At 38.9% G+C, this 19,853-nt stretch overlaps 1 protein-coding gene across 1 annotated transcript in view; it reads right to left on the reverse strand.

Moving 5' to 3' along the window:
* The window catches only part of LAMB4 (laminin subunit beta 4), a 99,578-nt gene that overhangs the window by 15,085 nt on the left and 64,640 nt on the right, over positions 1–19,853 (reverse strand). The window contains exons 23-28 of the mRNA XM_024249888.3: positions 19,060–19,156; positions 16,875–17,250; positions 13,332–13,492; positions 10,560–10,765; positions 9,156–9,359; positions 5,010–5,154 (exon numbers count right to left, since the gene is read on the reverse strand). Of these exons, the coding sequence (XP_024105656.2) occupies positions 5,010–5,154; positions 9,156–9,359; positions 10,560–10,765; positions 13,332–13,492; positions 16,875–17,250; positions 19,060–19,156 (1,189 nt within the window). The remainder of the gene's footprint in view (positions 1–5,009; positions 5,155–9,155; positions 9,360–10,559; positions 10,766–13,331; positions 13,493–16,874; positions 17,251–19,059; positions 19,157–19,853) is intronic.

Here is a 19,853-nt window from a genome sequence, read left to right on the forward strand (position 1 = left end):
GGCCCAACATAAATTTGTAACCTTTCTTAAAACATTATGAGATTTTTTTGTGTATGATTTTATTTTTATTTTTAGCTCATCAGCCATTGTTAGTGTTAGTGTACTTTATGTGTGGCTCAAGACAATTCTTCCAGTGTGGCCCAGGGAAGCCAAAAGATTGGATACCCCTGTGTTACAGCAAAGGCATTTGTCACTCTCCAGCTACTTACCAAACACCTACAATTCCCATAGGGAAGCTAGAGATGAACTAGACAAGGCTCTTATCCTCAGGGGGCTTGCCGTCAGGTGAGGGCCTATAAGTCATTATATACAAATATTGATCACATAGCAACAGAAGTGATCAATATAAGGCAAAATGCGATGGGGTTCAGAGGAAGGAGAAAATACTCCAGGAAGGACTTCAGATGCATTGAAACTGGACCTGGGAGGACAGCAGGTTAAACTTGTGGAGACTGTAGGGTGTGGGGAGGGGTAAGAGATATTCTAAACTGAGAGAATTACAGGAGCTAAAGCTCAGGGTGGTACAAGAAACAGTGCATGGATCACTCTTGGCAGGAGAGTAGTGTGCTTAGAAGGGCTGGGAGCTGATGGCACAAGTCCCTGTGTCAGAGGCTGAGGAACTTAGACTGTTCAGAGAACAGTGGGAGCCAAAAATGATTTTCAGCATTTGAGTGACATGACATGAATACATATTCTGCTTGTAGTCATTTTGCTTTAGCTATTTTTCTTAATATAAATGAAATATTTTACTTTCTGTAATATTTTTGAAGCAATGTGACAAGAATTTTTTTGTGAGGGAAGTAAAATGACATTTTAAATAGAATCAGGGAGTTGGCTCTTTAAAGAAACAGTACTTTTTTTTTTTTTTTTTTTTTTTTTTTTTGAGATGGTGTCTCGCTGTATCACTCAGGCTGGAGTGCAGTGGTGCAATCTTGGCTCACTGCAACCTCTGCCTCCTGGGTTCAAGTGATTCCCCTGTCTCAGCCTCCCGAGTAGCTGGGATCACAGGCGCGCACCACCACATCCAGCTGATTTTTGTATTTTTAGTAGAGACCGGGTTTTGCCACGTTGGCCAGGCTGGTCTCACACTCCTGACCTCAGGTGATCCGCCTGCCTCGGCCTCCCAAAGTGCTGGGATTACAGGCGTGAGCCACCACGCCTGGCCAGAAACAGTAGCTTTTTAATTAAAAAAGTTCTAGTACATCATACTGAATGGGCAAAAGCTGAAGCATTTTCCTTGAAAACTAGCACAAGACAAGGATGCCCTCTCTCACCACTCCTGTTCAACATAGTATTGGAAGTCCTGGCCAGAGCAATCAGGCAAAAGAAAGAATAAAGCATATCCAAATAGGAAGAGAGGAAATCAAACTATCCCTGTTTGCAGATGGCATGATCTTATATCTAGAAAACCCCGTAGCCTTGGCCCAAAAGCTCCTTAAGCTGATAACTTCAGTAAGGTCTCAGGATACAAAATCAATGTACAAAAATCACTAGCATTCCTATACATCAGCAACAGTCAAGCCAAGAGCCAAGCCAGGAAGGCAATCTCATTCACAATTGCCACAAAAAGAATAAAATACCTAAGAATACAGCTAACCAGGGAGGTGAAAGATCTCTACAGGGAGAACTACAAAACACTGCCCAAAGAATCCAGAGGTGACTCAAACAAATGGAAAAAGATTCCATGCTCATAGATAGGAAGAATCAATATCATTAAAATGGCTATGCTGCCCAAAACAATGTGCAGATTCAAGGTTATTCTTATCAAACTACCAATGACATTCTTCACAGAACTAGAAAATATATTTGAAAGTTCATATGGAACAAAAAAACAGCCCGACTAGCCAAGGCAATCCTAAGCAAAATGAACACAGCTAGAGGCATCACGCTATCCGACTTCAAGCTGTAATACAGGGCTACAGTAACCAAAACAGCATAGTGCTGGTACAAAAAACAGACACATAGACGAATGGAACTGAAAAGAGAGTCCAGAAATAAGGCCACACATCTAGAACTATCTGATCTTTGACAAAGTCAACAAAACCAAGAAATGGGGAAAAGACTCCCTCTTCAATAAATGGTGTGGGATAACTGGCTAGCCATATGCAGAACACTGAAACTGGATCCCCTCCTTACATCTTATATGAAAATTAACTCAAGATGGATTAAAGACTAAAATGTAAAACCCAAAAGTATAAAAACCTTGGAAGGCAACCTAGACAATATTATTCAGGACACAGGCATGGGCAAAGATTTCATGATAAAGACGCCACAAGCGACTACAACAAAAGCAAAAACTGAGAAATGGAATCTAATTAAAGAGCTTCTGCACAGCAAAAGAAACTATCAACAGAGTAAACACAACCTACAGAATGGGAGAAAATTTTTGCAAACTATGCATCTGACAAAGGTCTAATATCCAGCACCTATAAGGAACTTAAATCTACAAGAAAAAAACAACCCCCTTAAAAAGTGGGCAAAGGACATAAACAGATACTTTTCAAAAGAAGACATCCATGGGGCCAACAAGCATATGAAAAAAAGCTCAACATCACTGATCATTAGAGAAATACAAATCAAAACCACAATGAGGTACCATCTCACACCAGTCCGAATGGTGATTATTAAAAAGTCAAAAAATAACAGGTGCTGATGAGATTGCAGAGAGAAAGAAACACTTATACACTGTTGGTGGGGGTGTAAATTAGTTCAACCATTGTGGAAAACAGTGTGGTGATTCCTCAAAGACCTAAAAGAAGATTACAATTTGACCTAGCAATCTCATTACTGGGTATATACCCAAAGGGTTAGACATCATTCTATCATAAAGACACACTCACATGCATGTTCATTGCAGCATTATTCACAGGAGCAAAGACATGGAATCAACCTATATGCCCATAAATAATAGACTGGATAAAGAAAATGTTGTACATATACGCCATGGATACTATGCAGACATAAAAAAGAATGAGATCTTATCCTTTGCCAGAACATGGATAGAGCTGGAGGCCATTATCCTTAGCAAACTAACACAGGAGCAGAAAACCAAATACCACATGTTCTCACTTATAAATGGAAGCAAAATGATGAGAACACATGGACACACAGAGGGGAACAACACACACTGGGGCCTTTTAGAAGGTGGAGGGTGAGAGGAAGGAGAAGATCAGGAGAAATAACTAATGAGTACTAAGCTTAATACTTCGGTGATGAAATAATCTGTACAACAAACCCCTGTGACTCGAGTTTACAAACCTGCACATGTACCTCTGAACTTAAAAGTTAAAAAAAAAGTTTGAATGAAAAGTGAATTTACTTCCATCACTTATTCATTCATCAAATAGTTATTCATATTTATTATGAGATTATAGATTCAAATTTTTATATATAGAACTTTCAGGAGAAGTAATACATCCCTTTGTTAATAAGGCATTCAGATTTCAAGAAAAATATTAAGGTGGTCAAAGAAGAGCTGAATAGTATGGTCATCATCTAACATAATGATAATTTTATTGGGGCTTTATAGCCAGGCGAAGAGGAGAAGCAAGAGGTGGGTGGAGGGTACTGCAAGGCATGAAAGCTTCCCGGTCACCAGGGCTCTAGGGACACTGAGCGGTGAGAAGTTTCTTGAAAGAAACAGGATTTTTTTCTCTATGCCTAGTTGTAATAATAGTTCTTTATGCCTTTAGTTTTAATAATCTGGACATAGATTTCTTTCAATTCCTGAAGTTAATTAAAGTAAAATATTTATTAGAAATGTATTCAGTAGCAATGAAGAGTAATAAGAGGACAGGCTCTATGACCCAGCAAACTAGGTAGAAAGGAGGTCATGTAGACCCTGTTCTACCAGTTCATGCAATTAGTTTAGCAACTTTGATTTTGATGTTTGTTTTGGTGCCTTCTTAGTCCAGCCTAATCCTAGACCTGGGTCCAGTCAATACCGATTCATCCAGCTTACTCATTGAAAGTTTGCTTTTGAATAAACAAAATATCCAGTAGACTGATTCTACCCCATTCGTTTTTACTGACTATTTTTGTCAAAGGTAATTTCCACCTAATTTTTGTTTATCTTGAAAACAACAGCTAGAAACTGCCAATTCAATTTCTAGAAACATTGAGACAGGAAAAACAAACAAACAAAAAAAACAAAACAAAACAAAGAAACCCAAAAAACCTTGGCCACAGGGGTCTCTCACACATATTAAGTAGAGTAATGAAGTGATTGAAGAGATTGTAATGGATGCTCCAATTGCCAATTCATGTATAAAATGTTAAATTATTGAATTTGGAAAATGGTTATGGAAAATAAAGCCTCTTCACATGAATCATCTCTCTCTCTCTCTCTCTGTGTGTGTGTGTGTGTGTGTGTATGTATGTGTATAGAGAGTGAGGTTTCAGGTCAATTTCCAGCTTCAGTACTTGATTTTTTAAATCTTTACTAATTCTCTGGAGTTTAAAATGAGCCTCTCCCAAAGTAAGGCATAATGTACAATAAATCAGCCACTTTTGGTCAGCCACAGAGAACCAACAAAAGAAGACTTGGAAAATAGTCAATAATAGCTAATAATCAACTTTTTTAGATGCCAACTCACTATGATATTTGATATCTAACTAAAATTCAGCATATCTTGATCTCATATCATTTCTGTTAGCAAAGAAAATTACTGAATCCTGATGTTAGGGAATCTGATAGAATTGTCATGTTGAACTTCCCTTAAAAAAAATATAAAATAACTTTAAACACAAAGTTCATGTGTTTGGAATTTTAACTAAATTCTAGCATTTGTTACCACACTTATCTTTTACAGAAAGCCGTAATTTTTTGGCACAGAGTTGGTATTTTGAGATTATTCTCATTAAGGAATTAAAAACCAAAGGGTATATCATTTTTCTGATTTAGGCTTGTCATTTCCAATTAATATAATTTGGAACTGGCTATGATGTTTGACTATACATTAAAAAGGGAAAAAAACAAAAACTAGTCCGAATATATATTTTTAAATTACCTAACAAAAAGTTTTTCACTTTTTTGATGAAAAGATTGATTTTTTCTTCTTCAGAGTCACTTTGGTTTCTTATATTTCCCAGTTTTTCCATTAGCTGTAAGGCATTGTTTTTGGAGACTTCTGCCAGTTTACTTATATTTTTGATCTGGAATGAGAAAAACACAGTGAAGAATACTCAACAATATACTCAACAAAGGCATGTTCTTTGATGTTTAATTACTTAGCTGGACCAAATAAAACTGTCACTAAAGACTAAATAAAAGTCTAGATAAGCCATAGATTCATTTGCAAGGAATCTTTTATAAGGTGATTATTATCTCTTCTCATTATCATGTTTTCTTTAATTTATCATTAATTTATCTTTTAGAACATTATTGCCTTAGCACTAACGAATTTTTCTAATATAAGTCTAAAACACAAATTTTGTTTTAATGGGGCTTTAGCATTCTTTAATACCAACAACTTTCCCATAAATTACATAGGACTACTTACCTGCAGTGGTCATCACGTTTAATAGGTTGAGAGCATTTTCTTTTATGTAAGTTAAAATGTTACTCTTCTAAACATTCCTCAAATTCAAGTAATGTACTTTCTTTGAAAACTAACAAAAAAGCATTCCTCCTCTTAATAAATGAGCTTGAACTGAGAATGGGCTACAAAGATAAATTCCAGACACTTTGTACTCTTGGTAGAGGAATGACAGGAATAATAGGCTAGCAAACTGGAAGTTCAAATTCTTAATTGTGATCTGAGAAGGGTCATGGACTTTTTCTTGGGATTCCAACAAATTAGAGAGAGAGAAAAAACCCAGAAGCAATAGGACAATATTGCCAACAAGCTGAGCTTTATTGAATAAATTAATTGTGACAGAAGTAGGGCTAGTTAGGATCAAACATAATTAGGAAAAAAAAAATCCACTGGGCACGGTGGCTCACGCCTGTAATCCCCAGCACTTTGGGAGGCCAAGGCAGACAGATCACTTGAGGTTAGGAGTTCAAGGCCAGCCTGGCCAACATGGTGAAACCCCATCTCTACTAAAAATACCAAAATTAGCCAGGCGTGGTGGCGCATGCCTGTAATCCCAGCTACCGGGGAGGCTGAGGCAGGAGAATCGCTTGAATCCAGGAGGCGGAGGCTGCAGTGAGCCGAGATCGCACCACTGCACTCCAGCCTGGGCCAGACAGAGTGAGATTCTTGTCTCAATTAAAAAAAAAAAAAAAGAAAGAAAAAAAAGAAAAAAATTCCCTTTATTTCCCCACAAAAAGAGCCTGCTTAATTTGAGCCACACAGATTTTTAAGAAAAGGATTTAAATTATAGTCATTGGCAAATGATGAAACAAAAAAGTATTTACATGATTAAAAATTTGTATCTTTTTTTTCAGAGTTGATACTTAATTCTCTAGAACTTTCTTAGCTTTAAAATGGATAGCAGTAAGAATGGATTGCAGTAAAATGAGAATTCCAGAAATACAATACCCTAGGCAGCAAAGCACCAAGTGATACAGAGGAAATCTCAGCCTAGATTAGTTGATACCATATTCAGAAAGAAAGAGATCAAGAAATTACTTCACTCTAAAAACATCCCTCTGCAATCCATTTTCTGTCACAACTGACTCCTGAGAATTCTCTCACAATCTCTTCTGGCACTCTTCCTCCTTCTAATCAAGAGGAAAATAGCACACCATTTCATCAACATGACATCCCCTCTCATCGTTTTCCAGTTCTCCATTTATGTGCTGATTAAACTAGCTTCTGCTAATATGGATTTCAAGGTTAATTTTTTAACATTGATCGCTTAACATATTATTGACTTAATGATATGATCAAGCAGCAATCAGGACTCCTTTAAATGGGGGTGAGATTTCTATTTTTTTGAGAAGGAGAAATATAATAGTTTAAAATTACATTAAACAATTAAGGTGTGTTTTAAGCACTGGGACATAAGACCAGGGTTTACATTGCTATGTTTGCTGCTGTATTCTCAACTCGTAGATGGATGCCTGGCACACAGTAGGTGGATATTTGTTAAAGCAATGAAGAACCATATGTGAATGGAAAATGATGTGGCAATACAGAATTGTGACTATGTAAATAAAGTTTCAATATTTATTCAGGGATATGTTCCAGATTGGCTAGTCAGATGCTTGCTCAAGGATATAGGGTGTGTGTGTGTGCGTGCGTGTGTGTGTGTGTATGTGTGTGTATCTTGGTTGTGGTTCTTACCCCATTCCCAAGCTTGGCGCTCTATCCTTTACTGGATTTTGAGGCCCAGATGTCCTTACATATATTTCCTTCTTGTTCAGGAGTGGGTCTTTTTGTTTTTGTTTTTGTTTTAGACGAGGTCTCACTGTTGTCGGTGCAGGCTGGAGTGCAATGGCATGATCTCGGCTCACTGCAACCTCCACCTCCCGGGTCCCAGCAATTCTCCTGCCTCAGCCTCCCGAATAGCTGGGATTACAGGCATGCACCACCACGCCCGGCTAAATTTTTTTTTTATTTTTATTTTTTAGTAGAGATGGGATTTCACCATGTTGGCCAGGCTGGTCTCGAACTCCTGACTTCAGGTGATCCACCTGCATTGGCCTCCCAAAGTGCTGGGATTACAGGTGTGAGCCACTGCGCCCGGCCAGGAGTGGGCTTTTTTTGCTTGCAAACAAGAATGCTTACTGATATAATATTCAACATATAGTGGTAAAAAATTCAGCTCTTTAAAAGCTTTTTCTTCTTTGTCAGAGGCTCTTTGCATATTGTCAAAAAAGAAACAGATTGGGGAGCACACCACTATCTTGTTTTCAAACCACAGAATAAAATGCATTCTAAAAAAAAAAGTCTAAAGAAAACTAGGTAATTAAAAATGATGCTCATTTATAAATATGACTAGAAAAGTAAATGAAATTATTTCAAATCATTATAGATTTAATTATAAGGTACTTAAATGTTAAAACAACTTTCTCAGTCTATCAACAGGGGAAGGAGTTCAAGGCACAGTTTAATTCCTATTAAGCTATTTTCTAACATTAAATTCTAACATAACAATTTGTATATTTAGTAGGATTTCAAATATACCCTTACATATTTATGAATTTATGAAAAATTATTCTTCGCTTTGAGAGATCTATAGTTTTCAACCCTTTTAAAAATTAATTTATATATTTCTTTTATTATTATTATTATTTTTTAATAAAATAGAGATACGGCCTCCCTATGTTTCCCAGGCAGGTCTTGAACCCCTGGGCTCAAGGGATCCTCCTGCCTTGGCCTCCCAAAGTGCTAGGATTATAGACCTGACCCACTACTCCTGGCCTGTTTCCAAATTTTTAAGGCTTGCGGTCTTGACATTTCTATGTAGGTTTTGCTGTAAACAAACATGTCCACACGAGTCTATGACCTATGATAATGTATCTTGAATTCTTTCTCTCTCTCTTTACACACACACATACACACTTGACTTTTGAATGACACAGGTTGGAACTGCATACGCCCACTTATATACAAATTTTTTTCAATAAAACTTACACTGAGTGTGCCTGCCTCTTCTGCCTCCCCTTCCACCTCCTCCACCTCTGCCATCTCTGAGACAGCAAGACCAACCCCTCTTCTTCCTCCTCCTCAGCCTACTGAGTGTAATGATGATGAAGACCTTAATGATTATCTATTTCCTCTCAATGAATAGTAAGTATATTTTCTCTTTCTTTTGATTTTTCTGATAATATTCTCTTTTTTTCTAGCTTACTTTATGGTTATATTATGGTATATAATACATACATAAATATATGTTAATTGACTATTTAAGTTATGGGTAAGGCTTCCAGTCAACAGTGGGCTATTAGCAGTTAAATTTTGGGGGAGTCAAAAGTTATACATAAATTTTCAATTGTAGAGTGGAGGCTTGGTGCCCCTAACCCCCATGTTGTTCAAGGGTCAACTGTATACATATATATAACAGGAAATATATCAATATTCACCTCTGTTTCTAAATCTACATTCATATCATCTGTAATTTTATCCTATATTTCCAGGCACAAGAACACCAACTATCTAGAATCTATCTTCTCACTTGGAAGTTATATGGCAGTTTTATAAATTTTAAGCAGTCTGCTTCTTTATTGCTATAACTTTACAAATAAAGCAAGAGAAGATATTTACCTGATTCTTCAACCCACGAACCTGTTTGTCCAAATTATGAATAACGGATTTTGCTTCCTGGGCTTTTTGGAGGGCATTCGTTGAGAGGGTCAGGGAGCCGTGACAGCCGGGACCCCCACACTTCCTGTGCCCCTTCCAGCCCGTGCAGAGAGCACCGCCACAGGGCAAGGGCACACATGGCACATTTCCTGGATCTCCACACACCTTGCAAGAGAAATGATTTACGTTAAATAGCAACTTGTTGTCAGAGCTTTTTTTTTTTTTGAGACGCAGTTTGCTCTTGTTGCCCACTGGAGTGCAATAGCGTGACCTTGGCTCACTGCAACGTTCGCCTCCTGGGTTCAAGAGATTCTCCTGTCTCAGCCTCCCAAGTAGCTGGGATTACAGGCGCCCATTACCATGCCTGGCTAATTTTTTGTATTTTTAGTAGAGACGGGGGTTTCACCATTTTGGTCAGGCTGGTCTCGAACTCCTGACCTCAGGTGATCCGCCCACCTCGGCCTCCCAAAGTGCTGAGATTACAGGCATGTGGCCTGGCTATCAGAACTCTAATGCCATTCAGGCTCCTTGAGTCAAGGCACTGCTTTATTCATATGTTTCTTCAATAGTTGTTCATCCTTGGTACATGGGGGTAACCCATCAAACATTTCCTAGGTAACTAAACATCTAAATTACTTATCAGTATTGTGTCAGTCTGTCATCCTTTATATTTATGGTTTTCTGAGAAAACATTAAAATTTTAGGAATTACATGTGAGTTTCACTTTTTATTTAATTATTTATTTATTTATTGAGACAGAGTCTTGCTCTCTCACCCAGGCTGGAGTGCAGAGGCACCATCTCTGCTCACTGCAACCTCCACCTGCCAGGTTCAAGCGATTCTCCTGCCTCAACCTCCTGAGCAGCTGAGATTACAGGTGCACGCCACTACCCCCAGGTAATTTTTTTTTGTAGAGACGAGGTTTCACCATGTTGGCCAGGCTGGTCTTGAACTCCTGGCCTTAAGTAATCTGCCCGCCTTGGCCTCCCAAAGTGCTGGAATTACAGGCGTGAGCCACCACGCCTAGCCTGCACTTTTTATTCTTTTGAGAGAATTAGCCTTTTTCCTGTAATGAGGCAAGAGGAGCAAATGTTCATAGCCTGTACTGTTTTAGAAATAGTAAATAATATCAAATAATCAAATCAAGCCACAATCTTTACTCTTTGATCAATTTTTGAGTTAAATAAAAATAAGGCTTTTTATAGTATATAATAAAACATATATATTTTATATACATACATTTATATATTTCTAATATATAATGAAAAAGCAATTTAAAATGTAAGCTAGGGAAATATCATTGAAGAGGTTCATATACCAAGTAAAAACCACAAATGCTTTGACCTTACCATCATGAATATTTACCTTTTCATTCAATATTTGGATATCTGGTATCTTAATCTGCTTTAATCTTTCCAATGACAAGTTTCCTTTTGAGGTTAGTGTATCTAAGATGGTAAGTAAGTCATTCCTTGTATTTGCAGAGGTATTAATGGTGGAACTAGTTTCATTAATTTGCTTTTCAGCAGATGATGATATGTGATAATATTTCTTGATGTTTTCTGAGGAGTCTACGTCAATGCAAATTGAAGTAAGGTAAATTTTGTGAAAACAAATGAAATTATATATAAGTTATTAAGATAATCATTCTATAATTTGGCTACTGTCTTGGTCTCAACTATCACTATAAAATTTCAACATCTTCCTTGAATTTGCAATTGATGGGGGAAGGATTAGCTATAGTATAATAAATATGGACAGAATAGATACAGGGCATTGAGATTTAAGTCCACAGATGTGGTGTGAGTCCTGGCTTCACCCTTTACTGCCTGGGCATACCCTTGAGCAAATCAGTTCATCTCTTATATTTCATTTCTTCCTCTGTAAATTGGTGATAATAATTTGTGACAATTGAGATAATATGAATATATTCTGTAAATATTTTCCACAAATATATTAACTATGAATACCTATATACACTCAAATATAATAAACCAATTAAATTTACTTGACCGTATAGAATAGGAGTTGACAAACTTTTTCTGCAAAGGCCAAATAATTAACATTTTAGGCTTTGCTGGCCATAGCACTTCTATTCCAACTACTCACCTCTGCCATTGTAGAGTGAAAGCAGCTACAGGCAGTATGTAAATAAAGAGGTGAGGTTGTGTTCTACTGAAGCAGTATTTACAAAGACAGGCTGTGGGCAGGATTCACCCTGATGCTGCGGTTTCCTGAACCCTGATGTTGAGGCTGCTAACAATAGCTAACAAACAGCTAGTTGGGTGCTTTGTAGGTGCCTGTACTATACTTCCCATCAATTTTCTTCCTCAATCTTCACAAAACAGTGCGAAATGCACATTAGTATGATCATCTTCATTTTCAAATAAGGAAACTGAGGCTCTGTTGAGGAAAGTTATTTGCCTAAGTTCTCATTGATAGTAAGAGATGAAGCCAGGATGTGAATCCAGGGTGTTTGACTCCAGAGCCTGTGTTCTTAAGCAGTTCTCTACATTTTCTATGTTTGCATTATTAATACAAATTTGTGAAAGTAATAAGGTATGTATGGTATATTTTAATGTAAATTATAGTATATTAGGTGTTTAAACTATAACTCCATATTTTAGGCACCAGAGGCCCACGGTCCTGATCTGATCTTTACTCCCTATAGAACCATAATCCAGGCAGGAGACAACCATACCTTATCTTTCAAACTTTTCTGGTTCTTATAAGACCATACTCTTAATATATCATGCTTTTCACTTATCAGGAAAAAAATGTTCCTATTGTTCGGAATTAGTTTCTTCTTTCATTTTTATGGCAGATTTTCTCCTACCCTGTGGAGATAATTCAATTGCCACCTATTCCCTGAAGGCTTTACTAATGAACCCAGGAAGAATTCCGTTTTTGCTACTCTGTTTTTGAAGCAGCTTGAAGATGCTCTAACAGTCTTAATGCTGTTTGGGATGGTTTATATTCTTGTCCCCTGCCCCCATTAGACAGAAATAACTCAAAGGTAGGGACTTGCTATAATGATCTGCCTGTTTCTACTGCACAATGTCAGGCATTGGAAAAAAGCCCAGTAACTGCTGTTGGACTGCAAATTTGAGAGGATTAGCATGGGGGCAGTTTCACTTTATTTTACCTGGCATGGGGTGACCTCTGATGGATTTTGAGTTCTTTCAGTGGGAACTGTCTTCTAGATTAGGAATCAGAGTAGATTCCTTACTCATTACATGGCATTTATTGAACATCATCAATACATCTTTGCTAGGGTTTGTTTCACTAAATTTAGGCATTCCTTTAGGGAAATTAGTATTCCTACCTGCCTTCTATTTTTTTTTTCTCTTCTAGGTCAAAATCAGATAAAACACAGGAGTATATATATAGGACAACGAAAGCAGCCAAAGTTTTTTCCTGACATGGATTCATGTATATTTTCCATTTGCCTCTCAATTGGATGGCTTAGGTGTGAATAAACTCAGTGATGCTTCTCTCAGTAGTAACAGGTTGTCCATTTCCAAATATAACAGGGGTATGATCTTGAATAGGAGATGAACTAATCAAAGTTTTGCTTTAGAGTTCCATTTCTCTTGCAAATTATCTTGGCTTAGGCATAGCTCACATTCAGTTTTAAGAACTATGCAATATGAGTTAAGGGCTTGTAGTATGTTGCATGACTCTCATCCTTACAAAGCTCTTATGAGAAATATTGTGGTGGTTTTTTTTTTGCCTCACATTTCATTGCATTTATGGTCACTGAAAATGGAGTGGCCTATACCGAGAAAGGCATATAAACATGTCTCTCCCATTTGCTTATGGCCATATTAGAATTTCTAAGTTGTTGATTATTCAAGACCCCTTACATGGGTTTGGCACTAGATTACTTTGGGTGTTAGCGTTTGTTTAATATCAGACATTGTTTACTTGTTATTTTTGAGTGAATGCTTTCCAGGCTCTGTGATGTTTAAAAAGTTGAAATATCCATGAACAAATAATACCTTTAATGGTTGTGTTTGCATGTTCTAAAGTGCTCAGGCACTATGGTGGTAAGCACAGGATGACTCACTAATGGAATGCACTATGGATTTCATCAAACTTTGTGCAGACACAGTCAAAAATGCATTTTTCCCTTACCCACAATGCTTGCATTAAGGACACTGGATTGCAAATCAATTTCTTTCTGAAGGTCTTCAAGTAAGAGGTCTGCTTCATTCTTTGCTCTTTCTATTGTATCTTTCAGATCTTGACATTCATACACTGCTTTCAATTGTTCATTTAGCTGCATGATTTGTTTTCTATAGAGAAAATGAGGGTAAATGTAGTTAAGCTTGTATTACATTTGATATATTGGTGAAAAAATGCCACCAAAATTGCCCTCATTGTTAGGTATTCTTGATTAGAAGGGATTCCTTCTACTCAAGTTTTTCATTTGACGGTTTATAATTGTGTTTATGTCTCATCTCTTTCATCTTAATTCACCTTCCTGGACTATTGCAACATTCATTTAAAATATGGACAGCATACAAGGTCTAGTAGAATAAAGGCTCTCAAATCATTCCATTTTGACTGTTTATGCTCTGTCTTTCTTCGTTTTGGGTTTCAAAACATGCATTCAGACATGCCTCAATTAAATCAATCTAAGGGAGCTAGTCTATATTTGGCTTTCAACATATGATAAAACAGAACCGTTTACTTAGCCTGGGGTCAAATCAGGTCTTCATTTAGAATCAATCTGTATTCAGCAAGGTTCTTTTTAGTGTAACTTCTGTTCAGGGTCCCAACTCTTATTTTCCATTAGTGACAGGGAGGTTTTCTTGCTGGTGAGTGTTCCCCTGGGTTTTTTTCCATCACCTTCTTCTTTGATGGGGTACACCTTTGTCATGCTTCAATTTGCTGGGTTTAGCACCTACTGTTGCTTCGAGGGGATAATGAACACATTCCTCATGATGGAGAAACTGTGTGCAAATCTTGAAGTGTACAGTTGGGGGAAGTTATAAAATGAATTTATGGGACTAATTTATCGTGGCACAACGGCAATGCTTCCTTCCATTTTCTGCTGTAACTCTCCCCTCTAATCTACAGACTCTTCCTTCAGGCTCCAATTGTCACAACTGCAATTCTTCAGGCTAACAATAATAACAATAAAAATAATGACAATTACTCTAATTGGGACTCCTTAAGCACTTACATATGCCAGACACTATGCTAAGTGATGGGTCTTGAGTAATTCTCGCAAGAATCCTATGAAATCCAGACTTTCTCTCTCTTTTTTGATGAAGAAATTGAAGCTTGGAGGAGTTTAGTAGCTTGCCGAAAGCCACACATCTAGTAAGTGGATTTAAACCAGGTGGTTTGACTTCTGAATTTATGCTCATGACACCTGGGGTTCTTTGTCCTCCTGTTCCCCTTCCACTTGTAGTTTACCCAGCAACATTTTTTTTAATAGAACTACATGAGACCTGGAGAAGACAAGCACGTGAGAGGGCAGGCCCTGTCCAGGGTGCCCCACAGCGAGGCAATGGCAAAGGAGCAGAAAGAGGTGAGAAGATGGAGAAGGAAATATGGGCTTCTCTGTGAGGAAGTCAGGAAAGGCTTCAGGGAGGAGGTGATGTTTGTGTGGCTGTTAAAGAGAAGTAAGAGTTTGGCAGGTGGGCTAAGAGGGAACAGGCCTCTGGGCTGCTGGTTGAAGAAGCTCAGCAGCCACTGCTTTCTCCTCACTCCAGACCTGGGCTGGGCACGCCTCTTTCTCGCTCTTTCTGTTTGGCTCTGCCTGTGGCTCTTGCAGTCTCTGTCCAGAATGCCCATGGTGGATTGGCTCGTTCTGCTTTCTTCGTACTACTTTGTCTGACATTTTCCTAATGGTGTCTAACCACATGCCAGTGGTCCATGGGCCAAAGCTCATTCTCAGACAAATTTTCTTTGGGCTATACAGTAGGGCTTCTTACAAGTGCTACTGGATTAGCTGTATACATTTTGAAGTGGGGATAGTTCAGTAAAAATATGGATGTCTGATATCTCTTGAAAATTGAGGAGATCTGTTAACATAGGGGTCCAGATCCTGCAATGCAGAAGTTTTATTGCTTTTTTGTTTTTAGAGACAGGGTCTCATTCTATCATCCAGACTGGAGTGCAGTGGCACAATCATAGTTCACTGCAGCCTTGAACTCCTGAGCTCACGTGATCCTTTTGCTATGTAGCCCAGGCTGGTCTCGAACTCCTGGCCTCAAGTGATCCTACTGCCTCAGCCTCTCAAAGTGCTGGGATTACAGGCGAAAGCCACTGTGCCCAGCCCAGAAGTCTTTAGAGAGGTATAGATGTGCCTGTTGTCACCTGCCAGCTTGACCCTGGCCATGTGTCCTCCCTGGGCCCTGTCACTGCATTTATGATGCGGTGGCCCTTTCCCTGAACTACCTAGGGGGGGTGATACCTTCTTCCTTGTGCACCTTTTAAGCAGTTATCATATATTTCTGGGATATTTCCCTATAGATAATGAGTTACCTTATATTTACACTCATGTTATATATGACACGAGCCTCTGCAGCTTCAACTATTCCTTAATCCAGGACCTTTTCTTGGGGAGGAAGGACATTTTGCTAGATAAGCACACTTTTGGGGTTTCTTAGCAGACTGTGTGCTTCTATGGTGGTAGAAACTATACCCAATTCATCCTGGTTTTGCCCATAACAGGTTGGCAAACTTTGCCTTAGGAATCATAGCGTCTCTGTCATAACTACTCAACTATGCCATTGTGGAGAGTGCAGCCACCGACGAGGGGTAAATAAATGGGCGTGGCTGTGCGCCAAAGAAACTTTATTTACATAAACAAAGGCTGTGTCAGATTCCACCTGTGGGCTGTAGTTTGCTGAGCCGTGGCCCAAAACTATCAACATAATCTCAACAAATGGTTACATTTTAAAAAAAGATTCAGTAATACGTAATAAAAATGAGCTTGCATTTTCAAGAAATGACCATACTTGGTATAAGACTTCATATTAATGTGTAGGCTTCTAAACAACTGAAAAACTTGGGAAGGTTTGGTAAATTTTCCCTAGGTGTATCATTGAAAAAAAATATGTTGTTTTTGAAACTACCATACTTCCAATTTTATATCTTTCAGCTTTACTGAGTTTGGGCTTCCCCATTAATGACTGTCTTTTTGTTACAATCAATGGCATCTGGAAAAATCACATATAACCCTAACTAGGTGAGAAAAAAGTAGACATACATGATTTCCAACTTTTTTTTTTTTTTTTTTTTTTTGAGACAGAGTTTCACTCTTGTTGCCCAGGCTGGAGTGCAATGGCACGATCTTGGGTCACTGTAACCTTCGCCTCCTGGGTTCAAGAGATTCTCCTGCCTCAGCCTCCCAAGTAGCGGGGATTACAGGTGCCTGCCTGGCTAATATTTGTGTTTTTAGTAGAGACGGGGTTTCTCCATGTTGGCCAGGCTGGTGTAGAACTGACCTCAAGTGATCCACCTGCCTCAACCTCCCAAAGTGCTGGGATTACAAGCGTGAGCTAAGGTGCCCGGCCCAGCCTGGTTATTAACTGAACAACTATCAGTCCCCTAAAGTCAACAAAGGTACATTTCTAAATTGAAGGCTGAGGATGTTAAAGCTTGGTGGGAGTTAAGGTAAATCAGGAGTTTGGCTGTCTGTTGCTTGAGCATAAATCTTACCTAACAGAGTCATGATAATCCTTGACTTTTAAGAATTTCCCGGATGGGAAAACAGGATGTTTCAAAATCCTTTCTATTTCAGACACGTTCCCTCTGAGGCCTTTGAAGTCTGCCTCACAGACAGGCAGGGTCTCTCTTTTATCTTCCATGTTAGCAGCCAGTCTCATTAACCCTTGCACCGCTTTGGAGAGGGAAGAAATGGTGTGGTCCCATTGATCAAAGCACAAGTGACATTGAAGACAAGTAGGGAATTCCTGGCTGTGACCCCGGGCACAGCGATCACATCTCTGGCCGCTGACACCCTCCCGGCAGTGGCACATGCCTGTGTCTGGATCACAGATGGGCTTCTGGGTACCTGCCCTGTTACAATCACATGCTAAAAAGGAAAAGAGAAGGAGCAGAGAATGTCACTGGGTCTTTTGTTGATGACTAGCTCAAGAATCAGGTCTTTTCCTCTCTCCTGAAAATCTTCCCAACTCACACTTCTAAGATGAATATTTAAAGCCAATATAATTTCAGAGATCTGTGCAATAGCCATTACAAGACAGCATGGCTCTCTATATTCCACTAGCAAATCAGTTTACTGTTTCAATTTGGCAAATATCAGATGTGTGAGTGCAAGTGTCTACAAGTGGGATCCTCAACTATTTGAGTAAGAAGTATGATTTAATGATGGACACATGATAGTAACTGTGCTGCTACAGCCTCCGAGGGTGGTTCAGGTGTGTCCAGACTCTCTAAGAAGTCCCATGGTCACACTTCTTCTGAGTAAAGCCTAGCTTGGGTGTGATGACCATGCTGTCTTCCATTACATAAGGAAAACAATTGCATTTTCTAAAAAGGAGGGGAAATTAAATTCATTTTATCTTAATTTTAAAAAATAACTGGCTCCACACGGTACTTTCTTTGAGTAGGTTTCTGACCAAGCCTGAAGATAGAGGATAGGGAGATCTATTGATCTTACTGCAATTTCCAAAAGGTTAGGGAATCACTAGCCTATGTTTTCGGACTAACTGCAAGGAACAAGTAATTTAAAAATGCATTTGAGGCTGGGTGCAGTGGCTCATGCCTGTAATCCCAGCACTTTGGGAGGCTAAGGCGGGTGGATTGTTTGAGCCCAGGAGTTTGAGACCAGCATGAGCAACATGGTGAAACCCTATATCTACAAAAAATACAAAAATTAGCCAGGTGTGGTGGCATACACATGTATTCCCAGCTACTCTGGAGGCTGAGGTGGGAGGATCACCTGAGCTCAGGGAGGCTGAAGCTGCAGTGAGCTGTGATCATGCCACTGCACTCCAGTGCAGGCAACCAGAGTGAGACCCTGTCTCAAAAAAAAAAAAAAAACCTTTGTCAGTTTATGTAAAAATAATGCCAATTACAAATAAAAACTAGTTAACACACTAGGGCGCTTCAGCTAGTTCATCTGTCCAGCACATTGGCCTTGGTCCAGAGGGGTGGTGTCATGTCACTTCATCACCCGGAGGCCATTTCCCATCCTTAGCTGCTCTTCCCCAGGAGCTTTAGTGGGGTCTGTGGCCTGACTTGATTATTTGCAGTTTCCTCTACTGCTTCTCTATAAAAGATGAAAGCATTTTTATGAAATAAGATTATCAAAATAGTAGAGGGACACAGGGAAAGAGGCTCTAAGATAGATTTTCCAAGAGCCAAAGTTTCACCCTGGGTTTTAACCCAGCAATTCCACTTAGAAAACTGAATAAGTGGGGCCCAGAGAAAATCATTCAGAATGTGCATTTGAATGGGGCAAGGGAATGAGCAATATTTTTTAGCCACAAGGGCACATTTATAAAGGAATGGAGAGGAGGAAAGAGTTGCCATGCGTGGCTATGTATGGCTGACCATGGTGATAAGCCCATGATACCTGATATTTCTTTGGATTTTCTTTTGGAAGCTGACTGTTCCATTTGTAATGAATTTTAGGAATTTTAAGACAGGCTACGAATTTTAATATAGGCCAAATTTTTAACATAGGAGGAAAATAATCTTTTTGCAGGGCTATAGGAAGATTATTTTCAAAATGTGGAATTAAACTTTGTGAGTTTTCTAAGTCCACCTTATTAAAAGCAACCAAAAAGAGAAATTTAAAATTCAGTTGGTTCATAGCATGTCCATGGTAGGGCCAGGCTGACTGTACGCATGAGTTTTTAGAACTCCCAGTACTTACGAATGCATCGCCCAGGTGGATCACCATAATAATTTTCCTGGCACTCACTGCAACGTTTCCCGCCGTAGCCTAATTTACACGGACACTGGCCTGTAAGCTGTGAGAACAGTCATGGGTGAGGAATTGACAAGCTTTATGGTCTAAAAAAATAATGCATTTTAATAGGAAATATTTTCCCCTCCAGTGAATTAGAACATACAGCTGTGCAAAGGCGGTGGAAGGATGATTCCCATGGCCAGCAGCCACCCCCGACAATACCAAGGATCAGGAGTTAATGTGCCTTGGCCTAAAGCTCCTGAATATATCACCTGCTTCCAGCTGTTCAGGGACAGGTGGCCCAAACTGGGAAACATACACAGACGTAAATGAAAACAAAACACATAACGGGAAACGGGCCAGATTCTTTTCCTCAACTGTTATGGGAGTTCCTCCATAAGTGAGTGAGGCCAAACACCTGGTCTAACATTCATCAGTTAATGTGTCAAGTAATGTTTTCATTATGGAATGTATGATGTAGTTTTCACCAACTGGATTAGCGTTTTGCTAAAAAAAAATCTTTTTTTTGTACTTCAGGCTTAATGATTTAATGAGAGTTACTTAACTGTGTTTTTCAGAGAGGGCTGAACTTTTCTTTACCCTCCCAACTGAACTCTTGACCAGCTTTTCTGAAAACTGAGGAGGATGGAAAATTAACAGGAGAAAATATGAAAGCAAGTCACTATTGTTGTAGTCCTAAATTAGCTGCTTAAACAACTCCGTAAGTTTCCTGTGAATAAGTGGCTAGATTCATAGAG

Source organism: Pongo abelii, chromosome 6, assembly GCF_028885655.2.
Source record: "Pongo abelii isolate AG06213 chromosome 6, NHGRI_mPonAbe1-v2.0_pri, whole genome shotgun sequence".
Lineage (NCBI taxonomy): Eukaryota > Metazoa > Chordata > Mammalia > Primates > Hominidae > Pongo > Pongo abelii.